The following is a 21,654-nucleotide window of genomic DNA, read 5'->3' as shown; positions in this document are numbered from 1 at the left end:
CATCCCAAAGCGTTTTACAGCCACTTAACTATTTCTGAAGTGCAGCCATAGTTGGAATGGAGGAAATGTGGCAGACAATTTGCACACACAGCAAGCTCCCACAAACAGCAATGTTATAAATGCCCAGATCACCTGTTTGTAGTGATGTCGGTTGAGGGATAAATATTTTTCTTATTCTTTCATGAGATATGGGCATCTCTGACTAGACCAGCACTGAATGCTCATCCCTAGTTGTCCCTTGAGAAGGTGGTGGTGAGCTGCCTTCTTGAACCGCTCTAGTCTATGTGGTGTATGGGAGGGAATTCCAGGATTTTGACCCAGCGACAGTGAAGGAGCAGCCGATATATTCCCAAGTCAGGATGGTGAGTGACTTGGAGGGGAACTTGCAGTTGGTGGTGTTCCCTATGTGAATGCTGTCCTTGTCCTTCTAGGTGGTAGATGTCATGGGTTTGGAAGGTGCTGTTGAAGGAACCTTGGTGAATTCTGCAGTCCATCTTGTAGATGGTACACACACTGCTGCTACTGTGCATCAGTGGTGGAGGGAGTGAACGTTTGTGGATGGGGTGCCGATCAAGCGGGGCTGCTTTGTCCTGGATAATGTTCAGCTTCTTGAGTGTTGAGGGAGCTGCACCCATCCAGGCAAGTGGGGAGTATTCCATCACACTCCTGACTTGTGCCTTGTAGATGGTGGACAGGCTTTGGGGAGTCAGGGGGTGAGTTACTCTCCACAGATTTCCCAGCCTGTAACTTGCACTTATGGCCACAGTATTTATATGGCTGGTCCAGTTCAGTTTCTGGTCAATGGTAACCAGGAAACTGGGGTGAACTCTCTCACTCTTTTTCAAAATAGTGGCCACCTGAGAGGGCAGGTGGAGCTTCAGTTTAATATCTCATCCTAAAGAACACACCTCTGACAGTGCAGCACTCACTTGTGCTCAAGTCCCTGTGGTGGGGCTTGAATGCACAATCTTCTGACTCAGAGGCAAGTGAGAGTGCTACCCACTGAGCCACAGCTGATTAATCAAGAAACTGTGCCGGGTGATGCCAAGATTTCTAAGCTGGATTTTGTAGGGAGGTTGGAGGGGGCGGGGTGGGCGGAGGAGGTGGGGATTCCACAGTTCTTCCGAGAGAGAAGTAGATCAGTGAGAATTGGAGGCTGCCAACATGTGACTCCCACTCCCTCATCCCAGCGTTTCTGTGCAAATAGGAAGCAGCTGAATCAACAGGGGTGTGGCGATGTGATCCAGATTGCTCAGGTGCTTCCTGACAACACAGGAAGGAAAGATCAGGAGCCGAGTTCTCGCTGCTTACCATCAGACATCAAGAACTATCATGGCAGTGGGACTCTTGATCTGCTCGGGGACTCAGGACGTCCAGTTGGGAATATTGCAGAATTGAGGGTCATCCTCCCCCCTCTCACCCAGAGGCAGGAAGTCAACCTGCATCCCTAGGAGTGCTTGAGATTGGGCAATATAGAGGGAGCTTTACTCTCTATCTAACCCCGTGCTGTACCTCTCCTGGGAGTATTTGATGGGGACAGTGTAGAGGGAGCTTTACTCTGTATCTAAACCCGTGCTGTACCTGTCCTGGGAGTGTTTGATGGGGACAGTGTAGAGGGAGATTTACTCTGTATCTAACCCCGTGCTGTACTTGTCCTGGGAGTGTTTGATGGGGACAGTGTAGAGGGAGATTCACTCTGTATCTAACCCTGTGCTGTACCTGTCCTGGGAGTGTTTGATGGGGACGGTGTAGAGGGAGATTTACTCTGTATCTAACCCCGTGCTGTACTTGTCCTGGGAGTGTTTGATGGGGACGGTGTAGAGGGAGATTTACTCTGTATCTAACCCCGTGCTGTACTTGTCCTGGGAGTGTTTGATGGGGACAGTGTAGAGGGAGATTTACTCTGTATTTAACCCCGTGCTGTACCTGTCCTGGGAGTGTTTGATGGGGACAGTGTAGAGGGAGATTTACTCTGTATCTAACCCCGTGCTGTACCTGTCCTGGGAGTGTTTGATGGGGACAGTGTAGAGGGAGATTTACTCTGTATCTAACCCCGTGCTGTACCTGTCCTGGGAGTGTTTGATGGGGACAGTGTAGAGGGAGCTTTACTCTGTATCTAACCCCGTGCTGTACCTGTCCTGTGAGTGTTTGATGGGGACGGTGTAGAGGGAACTTTACTCTGTATCTAACCCCGTCCTGGGAGTGTTTGATGGGGTGGGGAGATGCAAGGGCAGGGTGGTGGGTTTATTAATCCCATGAGCTAGACCCAGCTTCTCTCTTTTCAGTAAAGAAAGCCCGAATTTCCCTGGGGGATGATATTCTTCAGTAATATCAGTGTTCACAGTCAATCTGTGAGAAGAACTTATTAATATTTAATCTTTCTCTGCTGTTCCTGTAAGTGAAAATATTTTATTAATGGAATAGTAAGTGAACTTCAATTCATCATAATTTTGGTGCAGTTCTGGTCACATTAACTTAGGGAAAGAATTCACTGCCCTTGAAGCCTCTGGGAAGGCATTGAAGATTATTCCACGTGACAGGAATTCCAGTTCTGAGGAAAGGTTAAATAGTTGAAATTTTTTTTGGCCAGACCGTAGGCTTTGATGTACAAGATAGTCGGCAAAAAATTGTTCCCTGTTCACCATTGTTTCTGCAAACCGTCTGTCATTCCCTATTCCATCATTCCCATGTCTTTGACTCTGGTCATTTTCTCTCTTGTCACCTGCACAATGTCTCAATCCTTCTTCTGAAAGTTTTTCACTGGGTCACCATTTCCATTTCTCAGCTACTATCTCTTTCTAAGTCTGTTTCGTCCTCCCTCCCTCCCCCCCCACCCCCCCTCTCCCCCTCCCTCCCTCCCCCTTTTTCCAACTGTGCCCGTGGCACTGCTGGTTTGGTGGGAGGGGTGTGGGCTAGAGGTAAGCAGGCCAGTGATTGAAGAGGTGGGCCTTCCTGGCTGCTTGTCAGAACAAATGTTGCTGGAGCTGAACAACTCTGCAGGAGGACACGACCCTGGAGTTTGGCAGTGCCCATGGGGTTGAGCCCACACTGTCTCTGTTATTAATAGTGGCAGGCAGGACAAGGGGCCCCTTCTTTGTCAGGGACTCTGGAGCTTTGACAGCTTCCCACTGGGCTCGCCTGTCTGCTTTACTCAGGCGGGGCCACAATCAACGGAAAGTGCCTTGGAAACCACCCCCCCTCCCCTCTTCCAAAACGTGGCGGCACCACTGAGTGTCTCTCAGCCATCATTTCTGTCCTCTGCTGCCCATACCCTAACCTGCATCAAGCCCCATTCACCCATCACCTCTGCGCACTGACCTACATTGACCCGGTCTGGCAGCAAGTTGATTTTAAAATCCTCTTCCTTGTTTTCAAATCCTTCCATGGCCTTGCGACCCCACCTCTGTAACCTCCTCCAACCCCTACAACCCTCCGAGATCTCTGCATTCCTCCAATTCCAGCCTCTCGCGCATCCCCCGGTTCCCATCGCTCCACCATTGGCAGTCGTGCCTTCAGCTGCCTGGGTCTAAGGTCTGGAATTCCCTCCCTAAACCTGCTTGCCCCCCTCCCCCCACCTCCCCCCACCTCTCTCTCTCTCTCTCTCTCCCTCCTTCTCTCCTCTAAGATTTCCTTGAAACTGACCTCTTTGACCAAGCTTTTTGTCACCTGACCCAATATCTTCACATGTGGCTTGGGGTCACATTTTATCTATTAATGCTCTTTTGAGCGGCTGGGGATGTTTCATGACATTGGAAACACTACGTCAACACAGGTTATTGGCTGAGTCTCAAGAGGGTCACGGGCTTGATTCCTAGCCCACATCAACTTGGCTTATGTCATGACAAGTGATCGAAGGGTTCCAGCCAGTGTTCCTAATCCTGTCCATTACCAGTGACCTCTTCTGCACTCCCTTCCCCCTGCAATGACCAAGCACTTGATGGAGTTTAGAAGGATGAGGGGGGATCTGATTGAAACTTACAGAATACTGAAAGGCCTGGATAGAGTGGACGTGGAGAAGATGTTTCCATTAGTAGGAGAGACTAGGACCTGAGGGCACAGCCTCAGAGTAAAGGGAAGACCTTTTAAAACAGAGATGAGGAGAGTGGTGAATCTATGGAATTCATTGCCACAGAAGCTGTGGAGGCCAGGTCATTGTGTGTATTTAAGACCGAGATAGATGGGTTCTTGATTGGTAAGGGGATCAAAGGTTACGGGGAGAAGGCAGGAGAATGAGGTTGAGAAACTTATTAGCCATGATTGAATGGCAGAGCAGACTCGATGGGCCAAATGGCCTAATTTCTGCTCCTATGCCTTAGGTCTTATGGTCATGACAATATCAGGCTCACTTGTGATGCCCCCCTGCAGTCAAGTAGCCCAATGACGCTCACTGGACTGAAGGGTCTTCCCTTATGTTCAACTGTGCTGCCTGGCAGGCCATTGAATCATGTTGTCTGATTGAAATCAAAAAATAATTACACCAGAGTGGGTGGATACGCATTCAGTAATAAATTTCAAAAGAGAATTGGGTAAATACTTCAAGGAGGAGAAACTGCAGGGATATGAGGAGGGAGCAGGGGATGAGGACTAACTAGATAGCTCTTTGGGGGAGCTGGTTCAAACTCGATGGGCCAAAAGGCCTTGTCCCTTGCCCTGATTTTGTTCTGTTATCACAGGATAAAGAACAGCAGTGACTGTCACCATCACAGTGCTGCATGGGGTCAGACCGCTTGCCAACCTCGCTCACTTCAAATAAAATCCCAGGAAGTTTGAACCCAACCAGCTTCCTGGAAACAAAGCTGAACTTAAGTGAGTGGAGTCAACAAAGAGAGAGCACTGTGTTTATTCTGATAGTTCCAGTTAATTACTAGTTTGCCTGAGTGCCTTTTTGGCTGAACTTTCCTGCCAGTATCAGTCAAAGTTAGTTAAGACTCCTGCCTAACTCATCCCCTTCTCTTTAGCCTCACTCACGTATGGCCCTGCCCTGCTCCGAGAAACCTGAGCACCAAAAAACTGAGCCAACACTCCCTCTACAGTGCTGAAGGTGTGCCGCACTGTCAGAAGTGCCGTCCATCAGATGAGATTTTAAACTGAGACCCCTGGTCTCCCTGCAACAGAGCTCTTCAAGCAATGCTGTTTGGGACACCCCCCCCACCCCAAGCCCCTAATAAAACACGAACACATTCCCGGAGACCACCTGGAAACAATATCATCCCCAACCACAACTCTGCAAACCAGTGTTGGATAGGCAAAAGAGAACTGTTAACACTAAAAAAAATTACATGCAACAATGGGACTAACTTGATGATGATAAACACAAACCTCAGTTGGGATGCCCACACCTCTCAGGGTCTGAGCCCCCAACTTTGAAAGCCTCTTTCCTGTAAAATTCCTCCTGAGCAGCCTTCTAGTTCTGGGAGCTTGCCTACTTGACCCAAGCGAAGAATTTGGCGGACTCACTTTCCATTCCCACCCATCCCACCATTCCAATCCACCAGATCACCATCAATTCTCCACCCTGCACAAAATTCCAACAAACCAACTCACTTTCCCAATACAGGGACTGCTTGTCAGAAGTGGCTCAGTGGGTAGCTCCTTCCACTCTGAGTCAGAAGGTTGTGGGCTGAAGTCCCACTCCAGAGTCTTGACCACAAAATCTCAGCAGACTGCTAAAATATCTTCAGGATGAGACATTAAAGCCTGTCACTTTGACACAAAGGTTCCACAGCTCTACTTCTAGGAGGAGCAACATTGTTCCACATTTTGCCCAATTACCATTAAAATAATATTACTAAAATCCGATAATCTAGGAGTGTAGATGGAGCTTTACTCTGTATCTAACCCCGTGCTGTACCTGTCCTGGGAGTGTTTGATGGGGACAGTGTAGAGGGAGCTTTACTCTGTATCTAACCCCGTGCTGTACCTGTCCTGGGAGTGTTTGATGGGGACAGTGTAGAGGGAGCTTTACTCTGTATCTAACCCCGTGCTGTACCTGTCCTGGGAGTGTTTGATGGGGACAGTGTAGAGGGAGATTTACTCTGTATCTAACCCCGTGCTGTACCTGTCCTGGGAGTGTTTGATGGGGACAGTGTAGAGGGAGCTTTACTCTGTATCTAACCCCGTGCTGTACCTGTCCTGGGAGTGTTTGATGGGGGCAGTGTAGAGGGAGATTTACTCTGTATCTAACCCCATGCTGTACCTGTCCTGGGAGTGTTTGATGGGGACAGTGTAGAGGAAGCTTTACTCTGTATCTAACCCCGTGCTGTACCTGTCCTGGGAGTGTTTGATGGGGACAGCGTAGAGGGAGATTTACTCTGTATCTAACCCCGTGCTGTACCTGTCCTGAGAGTGTTTGATGGGGACAGTGTAGAGGGAGATTTACTCTGTATCTAACCCCGTGCTGTATCTGTCCTGGGAGTGTTTGATGGGGACAGTGTAGAGGGAGCTTTACTCTGTATCTAACCCCGTGCCGTACCTGTCCTGGGAGTGTTTGATGGGGACAGTGTAGAGGGAGCTTTACTCTGTATCTAACCCCGTGCTGTACCTGTCCTGGGAGTGTTTGATGGGGACAGTGTAGAGGGAGCTTTACTCTGTATCTAACCCCGTGCTCTACCTGTCCTGGGAGTGTTTGATGGGGACGGTGTAGAGGGAGCTTTACTCTGTATCTAACCCCGTGCTGTACCTGTCCTGGGAGTGTTTGATGGGGACAGTGTAGAGGGAGCTTTACTCTGTATCTAACCCCGTGCTGTACCTGTCCTGGGAGTGTTTGATGGGGACAGTGTAGAGTGAGATTTACTCTGTATCTAACCCCATGCTGTCCCTGTCCTGGGAGTGTTTAATGGGGACAGTGTAGAGGGAGTTTACTCTGTATCTAACCCCGTGCTGTACCTGTCCTGGGAGTGTTTGATGGGGACAGTGTAAAGGGAGATTTACTCTGTATCTAACCCCGTGCTGTACCTGTCCTGGGAGTGTTTGATGGGGACGGTGTAGAGGGAACTTTACGCTGTATCTAACCCCGTGCTGTACCTGTCGTGGGAGTGTTTGATGGGGACAGTGTAGAGGGAGATTTACTCTGTATCTAACCCCGTGCTCTACCTGTCCTGGGAGTGTTTGATGGGGACAGTGTAGAGGAAGCTTTACTCTGTATCTAACCCCATGATGTACCTGTCCTGGGAGTGTTTGATGGGGACAGTGTAGAGGGAGCTTTACTCTGTATCTAACCCCGTGCTGTACCTGTCCTGGGAGTGTTTGATGGGGACAGTATAGAGGGAGCTTTACTCTGTATCTAACCCTGTGCTGTACCTGTCCTGGGAGTGTTTGATGGCGACGGTGTAGAGGGAGTTTTACTCTGTATCTAACCCCGTGCTGTACCTGTCCTGGGAGTGTTTGATGGGGACAGTGTAGAGGGAGATTTACTCTGTATCTAACCCCGTGCTGTACCTGTCCTGGGAGTGTTTGATGGGGACAGTGTAGAGTGAGTTTACTCTGTATCTAACCCCGTGCTGTACCTGTCCTGGGAGTGTTTGATGGGGACAGTGTAGAGGGAGCTTTACTCTGTATCTAACCCCGTGCTGTACCTGTCCTGGGAGTGTTTGATGGGGACAGTGTAGAGGGAGCTTTACTCTGTATCTAACCCCGTGCTGTACCTGTCCTGGGAGTGTTTGATGGGGACAGTGTAGAGGGAGATTTACTCTGTATCTAACCCCGTGCTGTACCTGTCCTGGGAGTGTTTGATGGGGACAGTGTAGAGGGAGATTTACTCTGTATCTAACCCCGTGCTGTACCTGTCCTGGGAGTGTTTGATGGGGACAGTGTAGAGGGAGCTTTACTCTGTATCTAACCCTGTGCTGTACCTGTCCTGGGAGTGTTTGATGGGGACAACAGATGCAAACAACAACTTGTATTTATATAGCACAGCAGTAAAAAGTCCCAAGGTGCTTCACAGGAGCAATTACCAAAAAAAATCTGACCCCGAGCCACATGACGAGATATTAGAGACAGGCAACCAAAAGCTTGGTCAAAGAGGTCAGTTTTAAAGGAGGAGAGCAGGAGAGCGAAAGCAAGACTGAGAGAGAGAGAGAGAGAGAGAGGTGGAGAAGTTTAGGGAGGGAAGTCCAGAGCCTCCGGCCCCAGGCAGCTGAAGGCACGGCCGTCAATGGTCGAACGATGGAAATCAAGAGGCCAGAACTGCAGGTATTACAGAGATAGAGAGGGGTGAGGCCTTGGAGTGATTTCAAGACAAGGATAAGAATTTTAAAATCAACTGATTGCCAGAAAGGGAGCCAACGTAGGCCAGTAACCACAGGGATGTACGGGACTTTGGATGCAGGGCAGCAGTTTTGGATGGCTCGTGGAGGATGGTGTAGTCAGAGGGCTCAGGGGTTGAGTTTTTGAGGAGAGGCCAGGTTTGAAGGGGGAGGAGACAGTACATGAGGAGAGGGGTCCTCAGCTAACATAGAAACCAGAAAGGGGAAGTGGGTGGTCCGCAGTTTGATGGGAATAGGGTGAAAGGAGCAGGAGGTGTGTGTTGCCCACGACATGAACTTGGAGAGAATACGAGGTAGATGAGAGTGGAACTGGAGAAAGATGTGGGGTTCTGGGCTTGAGGAGAGGGGAGTCTTTATCGGATGTTTGGCCCAGTGGGCTCGGGGAAGGGAAACGGCAGTGGTGGGCCCGTGGATGGTCTCAAACTTAGCAATAAAGAAGAGCATGAGCTCCTCACACTTATAGCGTACCTGGATCTCCCTGGCATGGTAGGCGATGATGAGTCCCAGCAGGATCAATGTGGACAGGCTGATAAGGCATTTCAGGGCGAGCGAATACATGGAGCCCTGAAAGACATGTAAAAGACAATGACATAACCAGCACTTTTAGATCAGATCTCAGTAGAGCAGAGAACCAGCGAAAGCTACTAGTCTCCTCAGCACCTTCCTTGCACAGCTCATGTTCACTTTCTCCTCTCGTGAACTCTACCAGTACATTTAATTGCTTGAAAAACACTGCTAGGATTGGTGCTCAGCTGGGATCGGCGCTCATCCACACACACAGCCCTGCTGGGATCGGCGCTCATCCACACACACACAGCCCTGCTGGGATCGGCGCTCAACCACACACACACAGCCCTGCTGGGATCGGCGCTCATCCACACACACACAGCCCTGCTGGGATCGGCGCTCATCCACACACACACAGCCCTGCTGGGATCGGCGCTCATCCACACACACACAGCCCTGCTGGGATCGGCGCTCATCCACACACACACAGCCCTGCTGGGATCGGCGCTCATCCACACACACACAGCCCTGCTGGGATCGGCGCTCATCCACACACACACAGCCCTGCTGGGATCGGCGCTCATCCACACACACACAGCCCTGCTGGGATCGGCGCTCATCCACACACACACAGCCCTGCTGGGATCGGCGCTCATCCACACACACACAGCCCTGCTGGGATCGGCGCTCATCCACACACACACAGCCCTGCTGGGATCGGCGCTCATCCACACACACACAGCCCTGCTGGGATCGGCGCTCATCCACACACACACAGCCCTGCTGGGATCGGCGCTCATCCACACACACACAGCCCTGCTGGGATCGGCGCTCATCCACACACACACAGCCCTGCTGGGATCGGCGCTCATCCACACACACACAGCCCTGCTGGGATCGGCGCTCATCCACACACACACAGCCCTGCTGGGATCGGCGCTCATCCACACACACACAGCCCTGCTGGGATCGGCGCTCATCCACACACACACAGCCCTGCTGGGATCGGCGCTCATCCACACACACACAGCCCTGCTGGGATCGGCGCTCATCCACACACACACAGCCCTGCTGGGATCGGCGCTCATCCACACACACACAGCCCTGCTGGGATCGGCGCTCATCCACACACACACAGCCCTGCTGGGATCGGCGCTCATCCACACACACACAGCCCTGCTGGGATCGGCGCTCATCCACACACACACAGCCCTGCTGGGATCGCCGCTCATCCACACACACACAGCCCTGCTGGGATCGGCGCTCATCCACACACACACAGCCCTGCTGGGATCGGCGCTCATCCACACACACACAGCCCTGCTGGGATCGGCGCTCATCCACACACACACAGCCCTGCTGGGATCGGCACTCATCCACACACACACACACACACACACACACGTGCACACACACAGCTCTGCTCGGATCGGTGCGCATGCACACACACAGCTCTGCTCGGATCGGTGCGCATACACACACACAGCTCTGCTCGGATCGGTGCGCATACACACACACAGCTCTGCTCGGATCGGTGCGCATACACACACACAGCTCTGCTCGGATCGGTGCGCATACACACACACAGCTCTGCTCGGATCGGTGCGCATACACACACACAGCTCTGCTCGGATCGGTGCGCATACACACACACAGCTCTGCTCGGATCGGTGCGCATACACACACAGCTCTGCTCGGATCGGTGCGCATAAACACACACAGCTCTGCTCGGATCGGTGCGCATACACACACAGCTCTGCTCGGATCGGTGCGCGCGCACACACAGCTCTGCTCGGATCGGTGTACATACACACACACAGCTCTGCTGGGATCGGTGCGCATACACACATACAGCTCTGCTCGGATCGGTGCGCATACACACACAGAGCTCTGCTCGGATCGGTGCGCATACACACACAGAGCTCTGCTCGGATCGGTGCGCATACACACACAGAGCTCTGCTCGGATCGGTGCACGTACACACACACAGCTCTGCTCGGATCGGTGCACGTACACACACACAGCTCTGCTGGGATCGGTGCGCATACACACATACAGCTCTGCTGGGATCGGTGCATACACACACACAGCTCTGCTGGGATCGGTGCACATACACACACACACAGCTCTGCTCGGATCGGTGCGCATACACACAGCTCTGCTCGGATCGGTGCGCACACACACAGCTCTGCTCGGATTGGTGCGCACACACACAGCTCTGCTCGGATTGGTGCGCACACACACAGCTCTGCTCGGATTGGTGCGCACACACACAGCTCTGCTCGGATTGGTGCGCACACACACAGCTCTGCTCGGATTGGTGCGCACACACACAGCTCTGCTCGGATTGGTGTGCACACACACAGCTCTGCTCGGATTGGTGTGCACACACACAGCTCTGCTGGGATCGGTGCATACACACATACAGCTCTGCTGGGATCGGTGCATACACACACACACACACACAGCTCTGCTGGGATCGGTGCGCATACACACAGCTCTGCTCGGATTGGTGCGCACACACACAGCTCTGCTCGGATCGGTGCATACACACACACAGCTCTGCTGGGATTTTGAAGGGGGGAAAAAAAGAAAATCTCTCATTAAATAAATGGGAGATATTGTTCTTTATTTCCCCTGATAAAGCAAAACACTCAAAGGACACCATTACAAGAGTGAACAATTGAAAAGAAATTAAAGTCGAGGCAATGGGGTCCCATGAGAACTGGGATGTGACAGGTCTGATAGTTAGTAAGTGGCAGTCAAAAATGTTTCTCATTTATAAAGGAGTTTCCTTTCAGGCTAATTAGGAATTGAGCCTTTGAAGTTATTGATCCATAACTATCCCATCCAGAAGCAGCTACTTTCAGATAAACATAATCTGCATTCAATTAACAAGCCCCTCCATGGCTGCTGCCCTGCAGAGGTCGAAACTTCATTCCCAGCACTCTTACCACAAGCCAGCTCACTCTCCCTCCTGGATTTGGCTCAGTCAAATATGTTGCAGTCTGCCCTTGTCCTGACAGGCTGCTGGATAATAGCTTGGCTGGGGAGGTATTGAGCCTTACAGGAGCTTAGTCAACTGATCTCAGGGTCATTGGGCTAGGGGAGGGAGAGAACAGCCACATCTGATCACTCTGCAGTAACCTGAGCCAGAGAGTGTGTGTGTGTTTCTTTTTATTCCTTCATGGGATATGGGTGTCACTGGCAAGGCCAGCATCTGTTGCCCAACCCCAATCGCCCTTGAACTGAGTGGTTTGCTAGGCCATTTCACAGCTCTGAAGGAGGGTCAGATGGACTCAAAAACATCAACTCCGTTTCTGTCTCCACAGATGCTGTCAGACCTGCTGAGTTTTTCCAGCATCTTCTCTGTTTTTGTTTCAGATTTCCAGCATCTGCAGTGTTTTATTTTTACCTTAAATCTGTGCCCTTTTTGCTCACAACCTTTCCACCAATGGAAACACATTTCCCACATCTACTCCATTCAGACCCCTCGTGATTTTGAATACCTCCAGATCCCCTCTCAACCTTCACTTCTCCGAGGGAAACAGTCCCAATTTCTCCAATCCATCCATGTCACTGAAGTTCCTTACTCCTGAATCTGGAATCTTTCCTGCACTCATTAAGGGGAATATGGTGGCCTAGTGGTAATGTCACTGGATTAGTAATCCAAAGACCTGGGCTAATGTTCTCAGGACGTGGGTTCAAACGCCATTGGAGCTTAAGCTCAATTAATAAACCTGGAGTTGAAAACTGGCCTCATTACAATGGTGACCATGAAACTATTATTGTAAAAGCCCATCTGTTTTAATAATAGGGAAGGAAATCTGCTGTCCTTACCCAGTCTGGCCTCACAACAATGTGGGTGCCTCTGAAAGGGCCAAGCAAGGGCAAAGAGGGATGGGCAACAATCCCTTGCCAGGGATGCCCACATCCCATGAAAGAATAAAGGAAAATGTCTCCCATGTTGGCCTTAGGGCCAAAATGGGGCACCTCGGCTGCCTGGTTCCTTTCAAAACACTCCTCAGGAGCGTTTGGTCACATTCCCATTAGCTCTCATGTCCACAGGTTTATAAAATGGCAGAAATACGATTGATGGCGCGCTGCTCAATAGAGACTCAACGCTTTTGAGGCTCTGATACCTTGGGCGGGGCACTTCTTTTCCTTTGATTGACCTTTCTGGAAATTTCTAAAACAAACGCGCCAACCGTTCGTTGTAGAAGGGGTCCCATTTCCACCCCACCTCCTTAGCTAACACCTTTCTCCAGAGGGGTGGGGGTGATCACTGAAGGGGTTCAATGAATTTATGTTGGCAGCAAAGGAATCAGTTGAGCACAGCGCCTGACCCTCCAACACTACCCCAACCTCCTCCACCCCCTTACCTCGACCCCAGACTAACTGGGCCCACCTCCCTGTGTCATCCTGAACACAGGAGTAGGTGGCAGACTGACTGACTGAAGAGCGATTCCTCTTTGAGCACAGCAGGAAGCTGAATCACACACACTTCACTGAGAGATCCTTTCCTGCACAAACAGTTTTTTATTAAAACCTATTTCCTGGCCAACCAGTCCCAGAGGGAGGATAATATGATAAGTCGATCTATCTCTTCAAAATCCATTACATACGTCCGAATAGCTAAGAGATAATTATTTCAGTTCAAATCAAACCTTAATTACATTTCAAACTGCCTCACGTACATATTTAAATACACTGGCACAGCAAGATCCCAAAAACAGCTAGAGGAATGACCAGTTAATTTTCTTTTTGGTTGCTTGAGGGATCAATATTGACCCAGGAGACCAGGCAGAACTCCCCTGTTCTTATTCCAAATGTGGCTGTGGAACTTTCTATATCCGCCTGAACAGGCAGACAAGGCCTAAGTTAGCATATCATCTGAAATCTAGCCTCTGTGACAGTGCGGCACTCCCTCAGTACTGACCCTCCGACAGCGCGGCACTCCCTCAGTACTCCGACAGCACGGCACTCCCTCAGTGTTGACCCTCCGACAGCACGGCACTACCTCAGTACTAACCCTCCGACAGTGTTGTGCTCCCTCATCACTGACCCTCCGAGGAGGTGATGGCATAGTGGTATTGTCACTGGACTAGTAATCCAGAGACCCAGGGTAATGCTCTAGAGACCTGGGCTTGAATCCTGCCATGGCAGATGGTGGAATTCGAATTCAATAAATATCTGGAATTAGAAGTCTAATGATGACATGAAACTATTGCCGATTGTTGTAAAAACCCATCTGGTTCACTAATGTCCTTTAGGGAAGGAAATCTGTCGTCCTTGCCTGGTCTGGCCTACATGTGACTCCAGACCCACAGCAATGTAATTGACTCTTAAACGCCCTCTGAAATGGCTGAGCAAGCCACTCATTTGTATCAAGCTGCTACAAAGTCACAAAAAAGGAATGAAACCGGACAGTCCACCCGTCATCAACCTAGGCACCGGAAACGACAACAGCAAACTCAGTCCTGTTGACCCTGCAAATTCCTCCTTGCTAACATCTGGGGGCTAGTGCCAAAATTGGGAGAGCTGACTCACAGACTAGTCAAGCAACAGCCTGACATAGTCATTCTCACGGAGTCATACCTTACAGATAATGTCCCAGTCACCACCATCACCATCCCTGGGTATGTCCTATTCCACCTACAGGACAGACCCAGCAGAGGTGGTGACACAGTGGTATACAGTCAGGAGAGAGTTGCCCTGGGAATCCTCAACATCGACTCCAGACCCCGTGAAGTCTCATGGCATCAGGTCAAACGTGGACAAGGAAAGCTCCTGCTGATTACCACGTACCGCTCTCCCTCAGCTGATGAATCAGTGCTGCTCCATGTTGAACACCACTTGGAGAATGCACTGAGGGTGGCAAGGGTACACAATGTTCTGAGTGGTGGGCTTCAATGCCTATCACCAAGAGTAGCTCGGTAGCACCACTATGGACTGAGCTGGCCGAGTACTAGATGTTAGACTGGGTCTGCAGCAGGTGGTGAGGGAACGAATAAGAGGGAAAAACGTACTTGAACCTCACCAACCTGCCTGCTGCAGATGCATCTGTCCATGACAGTATTGGTTGGAGTGACCACTGCACAGTCATTGTGGAGAAGAAGTCCCACCTTCACATTGAAGATAAACTCCATTCTGTTGTGTGGCATAACCACCGTGATAAATGGGATAGACTTCGAACAGATCTAGTAACTCAAGACTGGGCATCCATGAGGTGCTGTGGGCCACCAGCAGCAGTAGAATTGTACTTGATCACAACCTGTAACCTCATGGCCCAGCATATCCCCCACTCTACCATTACCATCAAGCCAGGGGATCAACCCTGGTTCAATGAAGAGTGCAGGAGGGCATGCCACGAGCAGCACCAGGCATACCTAAAAATGAGGTGTCAACCTGGTGAAGTTACAACACAGGACTATTTGAATGCCAAACAGCATAAGCAGCAAGTGATAGACAGAGCTAAGCAATCCCACAACCAACAGATCAGATCCAAGCTCTGCAGTCCTGCCACATCCAGTCCTGAATGGTGGTGGACAATTAAACAACTCACTGGAGGAGGAGGCTCCACAAATATCCCCATCCTCAATGATGGAGGAAACAAGCACATCAGTGCAAAAGACAAGGCTTAAGATTGTAGCAAATGCCAAGTGGATGATCCATCTCAGCCTCCTCCATAGGTCCCTAGAATCACAGATGCCAGTCTTCAGCCAATTCGATTCGCTCCACGTGATATCAAGAAATGGCTGAAGGCATTGGACACTGCAAAAGCTATAGGCTCCCGACAATATTCTGGCAATAGTACTGAAGACTTGTGAACCAGAACTTGCCACGCCCATAGACAAGCTGTTCCAGTACAGCTGCAGCACTGGCATCTACCCAGCTATGTATGTCCTGTACACAAAAAGCAGGACAAATCTAACCCAGCCGATTATTGCCCCATCAGTCTATTCTCAATCTTCAGTAAAGTAATGGAAGAGGTCATCAACAGGGCTATCAAGCACCACTTGCTTAGCAATAACCTGCTCACTGACGCCCAGTTTGGGTTCCATCAGAGCCACTCAGCTCCTGACCTCATTACAGCCTTGGTTCAAACATGGACAAAAGAGCTGAACTCTCGAGGTGAGGTGAGAGTAATTGCCCTTGTCATCAAGGCCTCATTTGACAGAGTGTGGCATCAGGAGCCCTAGCAAAACTGGAGTCAATGGGAATCAGGGGGAAAACTTTAGCTGTTTAGAGTCATACCTAGCACAAAGGAAGATAGTTGTGGTTGTTGGAGGTCAATCATCTCAGTGCCAGGACATCACTGCAGGAGTTCCTCAGGGTAGTGTCCTCGGCCCAACCATCTTCAGCTGCTTCATCAATGACTTTCCTACCATCATGAGCTCAGAAGTGGGGATGTTCGCTGATGTTCAGCACCATTTGCAACTCCTCAGATATCATGTCCAAATGCAGCAAGACCTGGACAATATCCAGGCTGGGCTGACAAGTGGTAAGTAACATTCGCGCCACACAAGTGTCAGGTAATGACCATCTCCTACAAGAGAGAATCCAACTATCGCCCCCTGATGTTCAATGGCATTACCATCACTGAATCCCCCACTATCAACATCCTGAGGGTTACCATTGACCAGAAACTGAACTGGACCAGCCATATAAATACTGTGGCTACAAGACGAGGTCAGAAGCTAGGAATTGTGCAACGAGTAACTCACCTCCCGACTCCCCAAAGCCTGACCACCATCTACATGGCACAAGTCAGGAGTGTGATGGAATACTCCCACTTGACTGGATGAGTCCAGCTCCCACAACACTCAAGAAGCTTGACACCGTCCAGGACAAAGCAGCCTTGCTGGATTGGCACCACATCCACAAACATTCACTCCCTCCACCACCGACGCACAGTAGCAGCAATGACTACCATCTACAAGATGCACTGTAGGAATTCACCAAGGCTCCTTCAATAGTACCTTCCAAACCCTTGACCTTTGCCACCTAGAAGGACAAGGGCAGCAGATAGATGGGAACACCACCACCTGGAAGTTCCCCTCCAAGTCACTTACGATCCTGAATTGGAAATATGTCATCATTCCTTCACTGTCGCTGGGTCAAAATCCTGGAACTCCCTTCCTAACAGTACTGTGGGTGTACCTACACCACAGGACTGCAGCGGCTCAAGAAGGCAGCTCACTGCCACTTACTCGAGGGGAAATTAGGGATGGGCAATAAATGCTGGCCCAGCCAGCTAAGTGCACATCCCATGAATGAATTTTTTTTTTTAAAAAAGAGTGGCACTACCTCAGCACTGACCCTCCAACAATGCAGTTCTCCCTCAGTACTGACCCTCCGACAGTGCGGTGCTCCCTCAGCACTGACCATCCGACATTGCGGTGCTCTCTTAGTACTGACTCTCCAATAGTGCAGTTCTCCCTCAGTACTGACCCCCAGACAGTGCAGTGCTCCCTCAGTACTGACCTCCGACAGTGCAGCACTCCCTCAGTACTGACCATATGACACCGTGGCACTCCCTCAGTACTGACCTGCAACAGAGCTGCATACACACAGTACTGCCACTGTGACAGTGCAGCAGTCTGTCAGTACTGAACCTCCGACAGTGCAGCATTCCCTCAGTACTGACTCTCCAATTGTGCGGACATCCCTCAATACTGACACTCTGACAGTGCGGCACTTGCTCAGTGCTGACCCCCCCAACAGTGTGGCACTCCCTCAGTACAGACCCTTCAACAGTCCAGCATTTCCTCAGTGCTGACCCTCAACAGTGCGGATTGTCTCAGTACTGACCCACTAACAGCACAGGGCTCCTTCAGTACTGACCCTCCAACAGCACGGCTCTCCCTCAGCATTGACTCTCCAAGGTGTAGCGCTTTCTTAGTAATGACCCTCCAATAGTGTATCAGCCCCTCAGTACAGACCCTCCGACAGTGTGGTGCTCCCTCAGCAATGACCCACCGACAGTGCGGCACTCGCTCAGTATGGACACTCCGACAGTGCGGCGTTCCTTCAGTACTAACCCTCCGACAGTGCAGCACTCCCTCAGTACTGACCCCTGACAATGCGGCGCTCCCTCAGCACTGGCCCTCCGACAGTGTGGCGCTCCCTCAGCACTGGCCCTCCGACAGTGCGGCGCTCCCTCAGCACTGGCCCTCCGACAGCGCGGCGCTCCCTCAGCACTGGCCCTCCGACAGCGCGGCGCTCCCTCAGCACTGGCCCTCCGACAGCGCGGCGCTCCCTCAGCACTGGCCCTCCGACAGCGCGGCGCTCCCTCAGCACTGGCCCTCCGACAGCGCGGCGCTCCCTCAGCACTGGCCCTCCGACAGCGCGGCGCTCCCTCAGCACTGGCCCTCCGACAGCGCGGCGCTCCCTCAGCACTGGCCCTCCGACAGCGCGGCGCTCCCTCAGCACTGGCCCTCCGACAGCGCGGCGCTCCCTCAGTACTGACCCTCTGACAGCGCGGCGCTCCCTCAGTACTGACCCTCCGACAGTGCGGCGCTCCCTCAGTACTGACCCTCCGACAGTGCGGCACTCTCTTTTTGTACTACACCAGGAGTGTGAGGTGAAGTCCTAGAATGGGACTTGCACCTACAATCCCCGCACTGCAAAGCACTTTGGTCTCGGGACATGAAAGCGCTCATGTAAACCTAATTAATTTCCCAAATGAATGTACTACGTATTTGGTCCCTTTATCTCTCTTTTTTCCCCCAGAAACGTCTGCCAATTTTCCACGCTGTTTCTGAACATGCACAAGGTTCCTTCTGTAGAAATTAGAGATTAATCCCTCCATTTGGTGGCTAGGAAACCCATTCATGAGATTTCAACTATTAAGCGCCAGGAAATATGGATGTCCCTAATATTATCGCAGACGAGCCCTGGGCCATGTGCAACTACTTCTTTATGTAATATGTTTTTTCAGCAATCTACTGTACCCACATTACCCAGATGTGCACTATGCTCCTGAGAGTACTGGGCAGCTGTACTTAGTGAAGTTGGCTGCAGTTGATCCCAGTCCACTGCGTCTGCAAGGACTGACATGTGCATGGACTTAATCTGTGGATCAGGAGTTGCTTTGAAAAAAAAAATATCTCTGCTCTGATCAAATTAGTTCAGATGTTTACTGTGACATAAGAAAAAAGCCTCTTAAAGCAAGGCAGCGCTGAGTCACTACAGGTCTTCGAGCTGGTCTGAAGGGAGATTCATGTGCCAACAAAATGAGTGTGTCCACTCTCCCACACAACACCCCCCCGCCCCCCCCACCCCCTCCACCCAGACAAATGATCTGGCATTCAAATCTCAGGATGAAAAGAAGAAAGGCTTGCATTTAGATCACAGCAGAACACCCCAAATTGCCACCTTTGCAGGACTCTGGCAGCCACTTTGCACTCTTGCCTCAGAGTCTGAAGGTCCTGGGCTCCAGTAGCACTCCAGAGATTTGAACACAGAAATCGAGTATGACACTCCCAAGTGCGGTGCTGAGAGAGTGCTGCACTGTTGGGGGTGCTGTCTATCGCGTGAGACTCCAAACCATGTTTGCCCTCGCACATAGATGTAAAAGATCCTGCAGCCACTATTGGAAGAAGTGCGGGGGGGGTGGGGGGAGGCCCCCATCAGTGTCCTGGGGCCCTATATTTATCCCTCAACCAACATTATTAGAACAGATTATTAATCATTGCTGTTTGTGGGAGCTTGCTGTGTACAAATTGGCTGCTGCATTACTATATTACTTGTGAATGTTCTGTATTGGCTATAAAACACTTTGGGACCTCCTGAGGCCATGAAAGATATTATATTGAAGTGCCTTTATCTTTTATAATGTCTACAGCGTGCCAACCCTATTCCTCCATGGTCCCTCTCTCCTCATCCCTATCACATGCATTCAAGGATCTAAACAGATATCCTCCTTACTGAATTCTTTACATTCTGTTGTTGGATATTTAAGAGGTCACTCCTACCCAGTCCAGCTGTTCCCCATCCAGACACTCTTCACCTCCCAGATCATCTGCCATCAGCCTTTATCTGTAGAAGGTCATCTAACCCCACAGCCCTAGAACACATAGTACAGAGTATTTGGCCCTGTTCACCCAATCCCATCCACTTCATCTCTTGCGAAGTGTCAGTGACGACAGGGGAAACTGGCAAGGAAGGAAGGAAGGAGTCTGGGAATCTTCGCCCTGATCTGGGCAGCTGGATCGCAGTCTAACACTGCAAAGCAAAGCGAGAGAGTCGGGAGCTTGAAGCAGCCATTCAGCCCCTCAGGACTGTTAACAAGATCCAAGTTGGTTAGTGAAGCCAAAACCAAGACACAGAGCGTTTCTTTGTGGAGGGAGTTTATTGACTTGTTCAGTCTCACAGCTCTCCTCGCACTCCAACCCAGTGTCCCAGCTATCCCCTTTTTATAGACACTTTTGATGAAACAAACATCAATAAATTAAGCAAAAAATTAATAAATGAGAGGGGCTGACAACCCCTGGTGGGGCACTGTAACTAAAGCAAAACGTCAAAGCAAACTAATTAAACCAAAATATTGCTCCCAGGTGATGATACACCCCAGGCCCCATGGCACCCACATGTCACAGAAGGTCTCCAGTGTACCAGCGGACACCATGTGCTCCTTCTCCAGGGCCACCTGGCCATAAACATAGGCTCAGTAGAGTGGCAGACAGTCAGGTTGGACAACTCCCTCGACTGCCCACTGCCTGGACCCGTTGATGACCACCTTGGCTTTGCCCGAGAGCAGATCCCCAATTTATATGTGCTCAAAGACAATTAATACCCATCACCTGTTTCTCTTAACCATAACAATTCAATTGACCACTGTATCCAAAGTCCACAATGGATAATTGTATCATGGACTCAGTCCCACTCTACCCTCCATATCTGTGTAACCTCCTCCAGCCCCTACATCCCTCTCTATTTCTGTAACCTCCTCCCGCCCCTACACCCCTCCCCATCTCTGTAACCTCCTCCCGCCCTTACACCCCTCCCCATCTCTAACCTCCTCCAGCCCCTACATCCCTCCCTATCCCTGTTACCTCCTCCAGCCCCTAACCCCTCCCTACCTCTAACCTCCTCCAGCCCCTACACCCCTCCCTATCTCTGTAACCCCCTCCAGCCCCTACAACCGTCCGAGATCTTTGCGCTCCTCCAATTCCGGTATCTAACGCATCCTTTGATTCCCATCGCTCCACCATTGGCGGCCGTGCCTTCAGCTGCCTGGGGCCCTAAGCTCTGGAATTCCTTCGCAAAACCCTTCCACCTCTCTCTCGTTCTCCTCCTTTAAGATGCTCCTTAAAACTGACCTGTTTGCCTAAGCATTTGGCCACCCCACCTAACATCTCACGTTGCACAGTGCCGATATTTAGTCAGGGTACATTCCTGTGAAGCACTTTGGGGCATTATGCTATGTAGAACTGTTGCTGTATAAAAATATTATTTGCATTTTTTTAAGCACCTTTTATGATCTCAGGACATTCCGAAGTGCGTTATCAACAATGACATCCTATTTTGAAGTGTGCTCACTATTGTAATGTAGAAAATGCAGCAAGCTACCTCGGACACAGCAAGATCCCACAAGAAGCAATGCAACAATGAACAGGTAATCTTGCTTTAAGGTTTGAGGGATAAATGTTGTACTAATGGAGGTAGAAGCCAAGCCCGCCTTTGTTTTTATATCTAGTGAGGCACTCAAACATTCCTATACATCAGGAGAGTGTTACAGGGGGTGGATAAACTCAGGGAGCTATGATGCCCACTCAGGGACCAGCAAGATTGATGGATTTTTGTCAGGTTAAAGGTAGGGAGGGGTATGAAGCAAGGGCAGGTGGATGGAATTAGGCATACATAGATCAGCCACAAT

At 50.6% G+C, this 21,654-nt stretch overlaps 1 protein-coding gene across 2 annotated transcripts in view; it reads right to left on the bottom strand.

The window, feature by feature from the left end:
• The window catches only part of LOC121272897 (small conductance calcium-activated potassium channel protein 2-like), a 106,654-nt gene that overhangs the window by 79,208 nt on the left and 5,792 nt on the right, over positions 1-21,654 (bottom strand). For both annotated transcript variants that reach the window (XM_041179736.1, XM_041179737.1), the window contains exon 2: positions 8,733-8,828. In XM_041179736.1, the coding sequence (XP_041035670.1) occupies positions 8,733-8,828 (96 nt within the window). The remainder of the gene's footprint in view (positions 1-8,732; positions 8,829-21,654) is intronic.

The sequence above is a fragment of the Carcharodon carcharias genome, chromosome 36 (genome assembly GCF_017639515.1).
Source record: "Carcharodon carcharias isolate sCarCar2 chromosome 36, sCarCar2.pri, whole genome shotgun sequence".
In the NCBI taxonomy this organism is placed as follows: Eukaryota; Metazoa; Chordata; class Chondrichthyes; order Lamniformes; family Lamnidae; genus Carcharodon; species Carcharodon carcharias.
The sequence above is the reverse complement of the archived record's forward strand: the minus strand, read 5'-3'. Positions and strand labels throughout refer to the sequence as shown.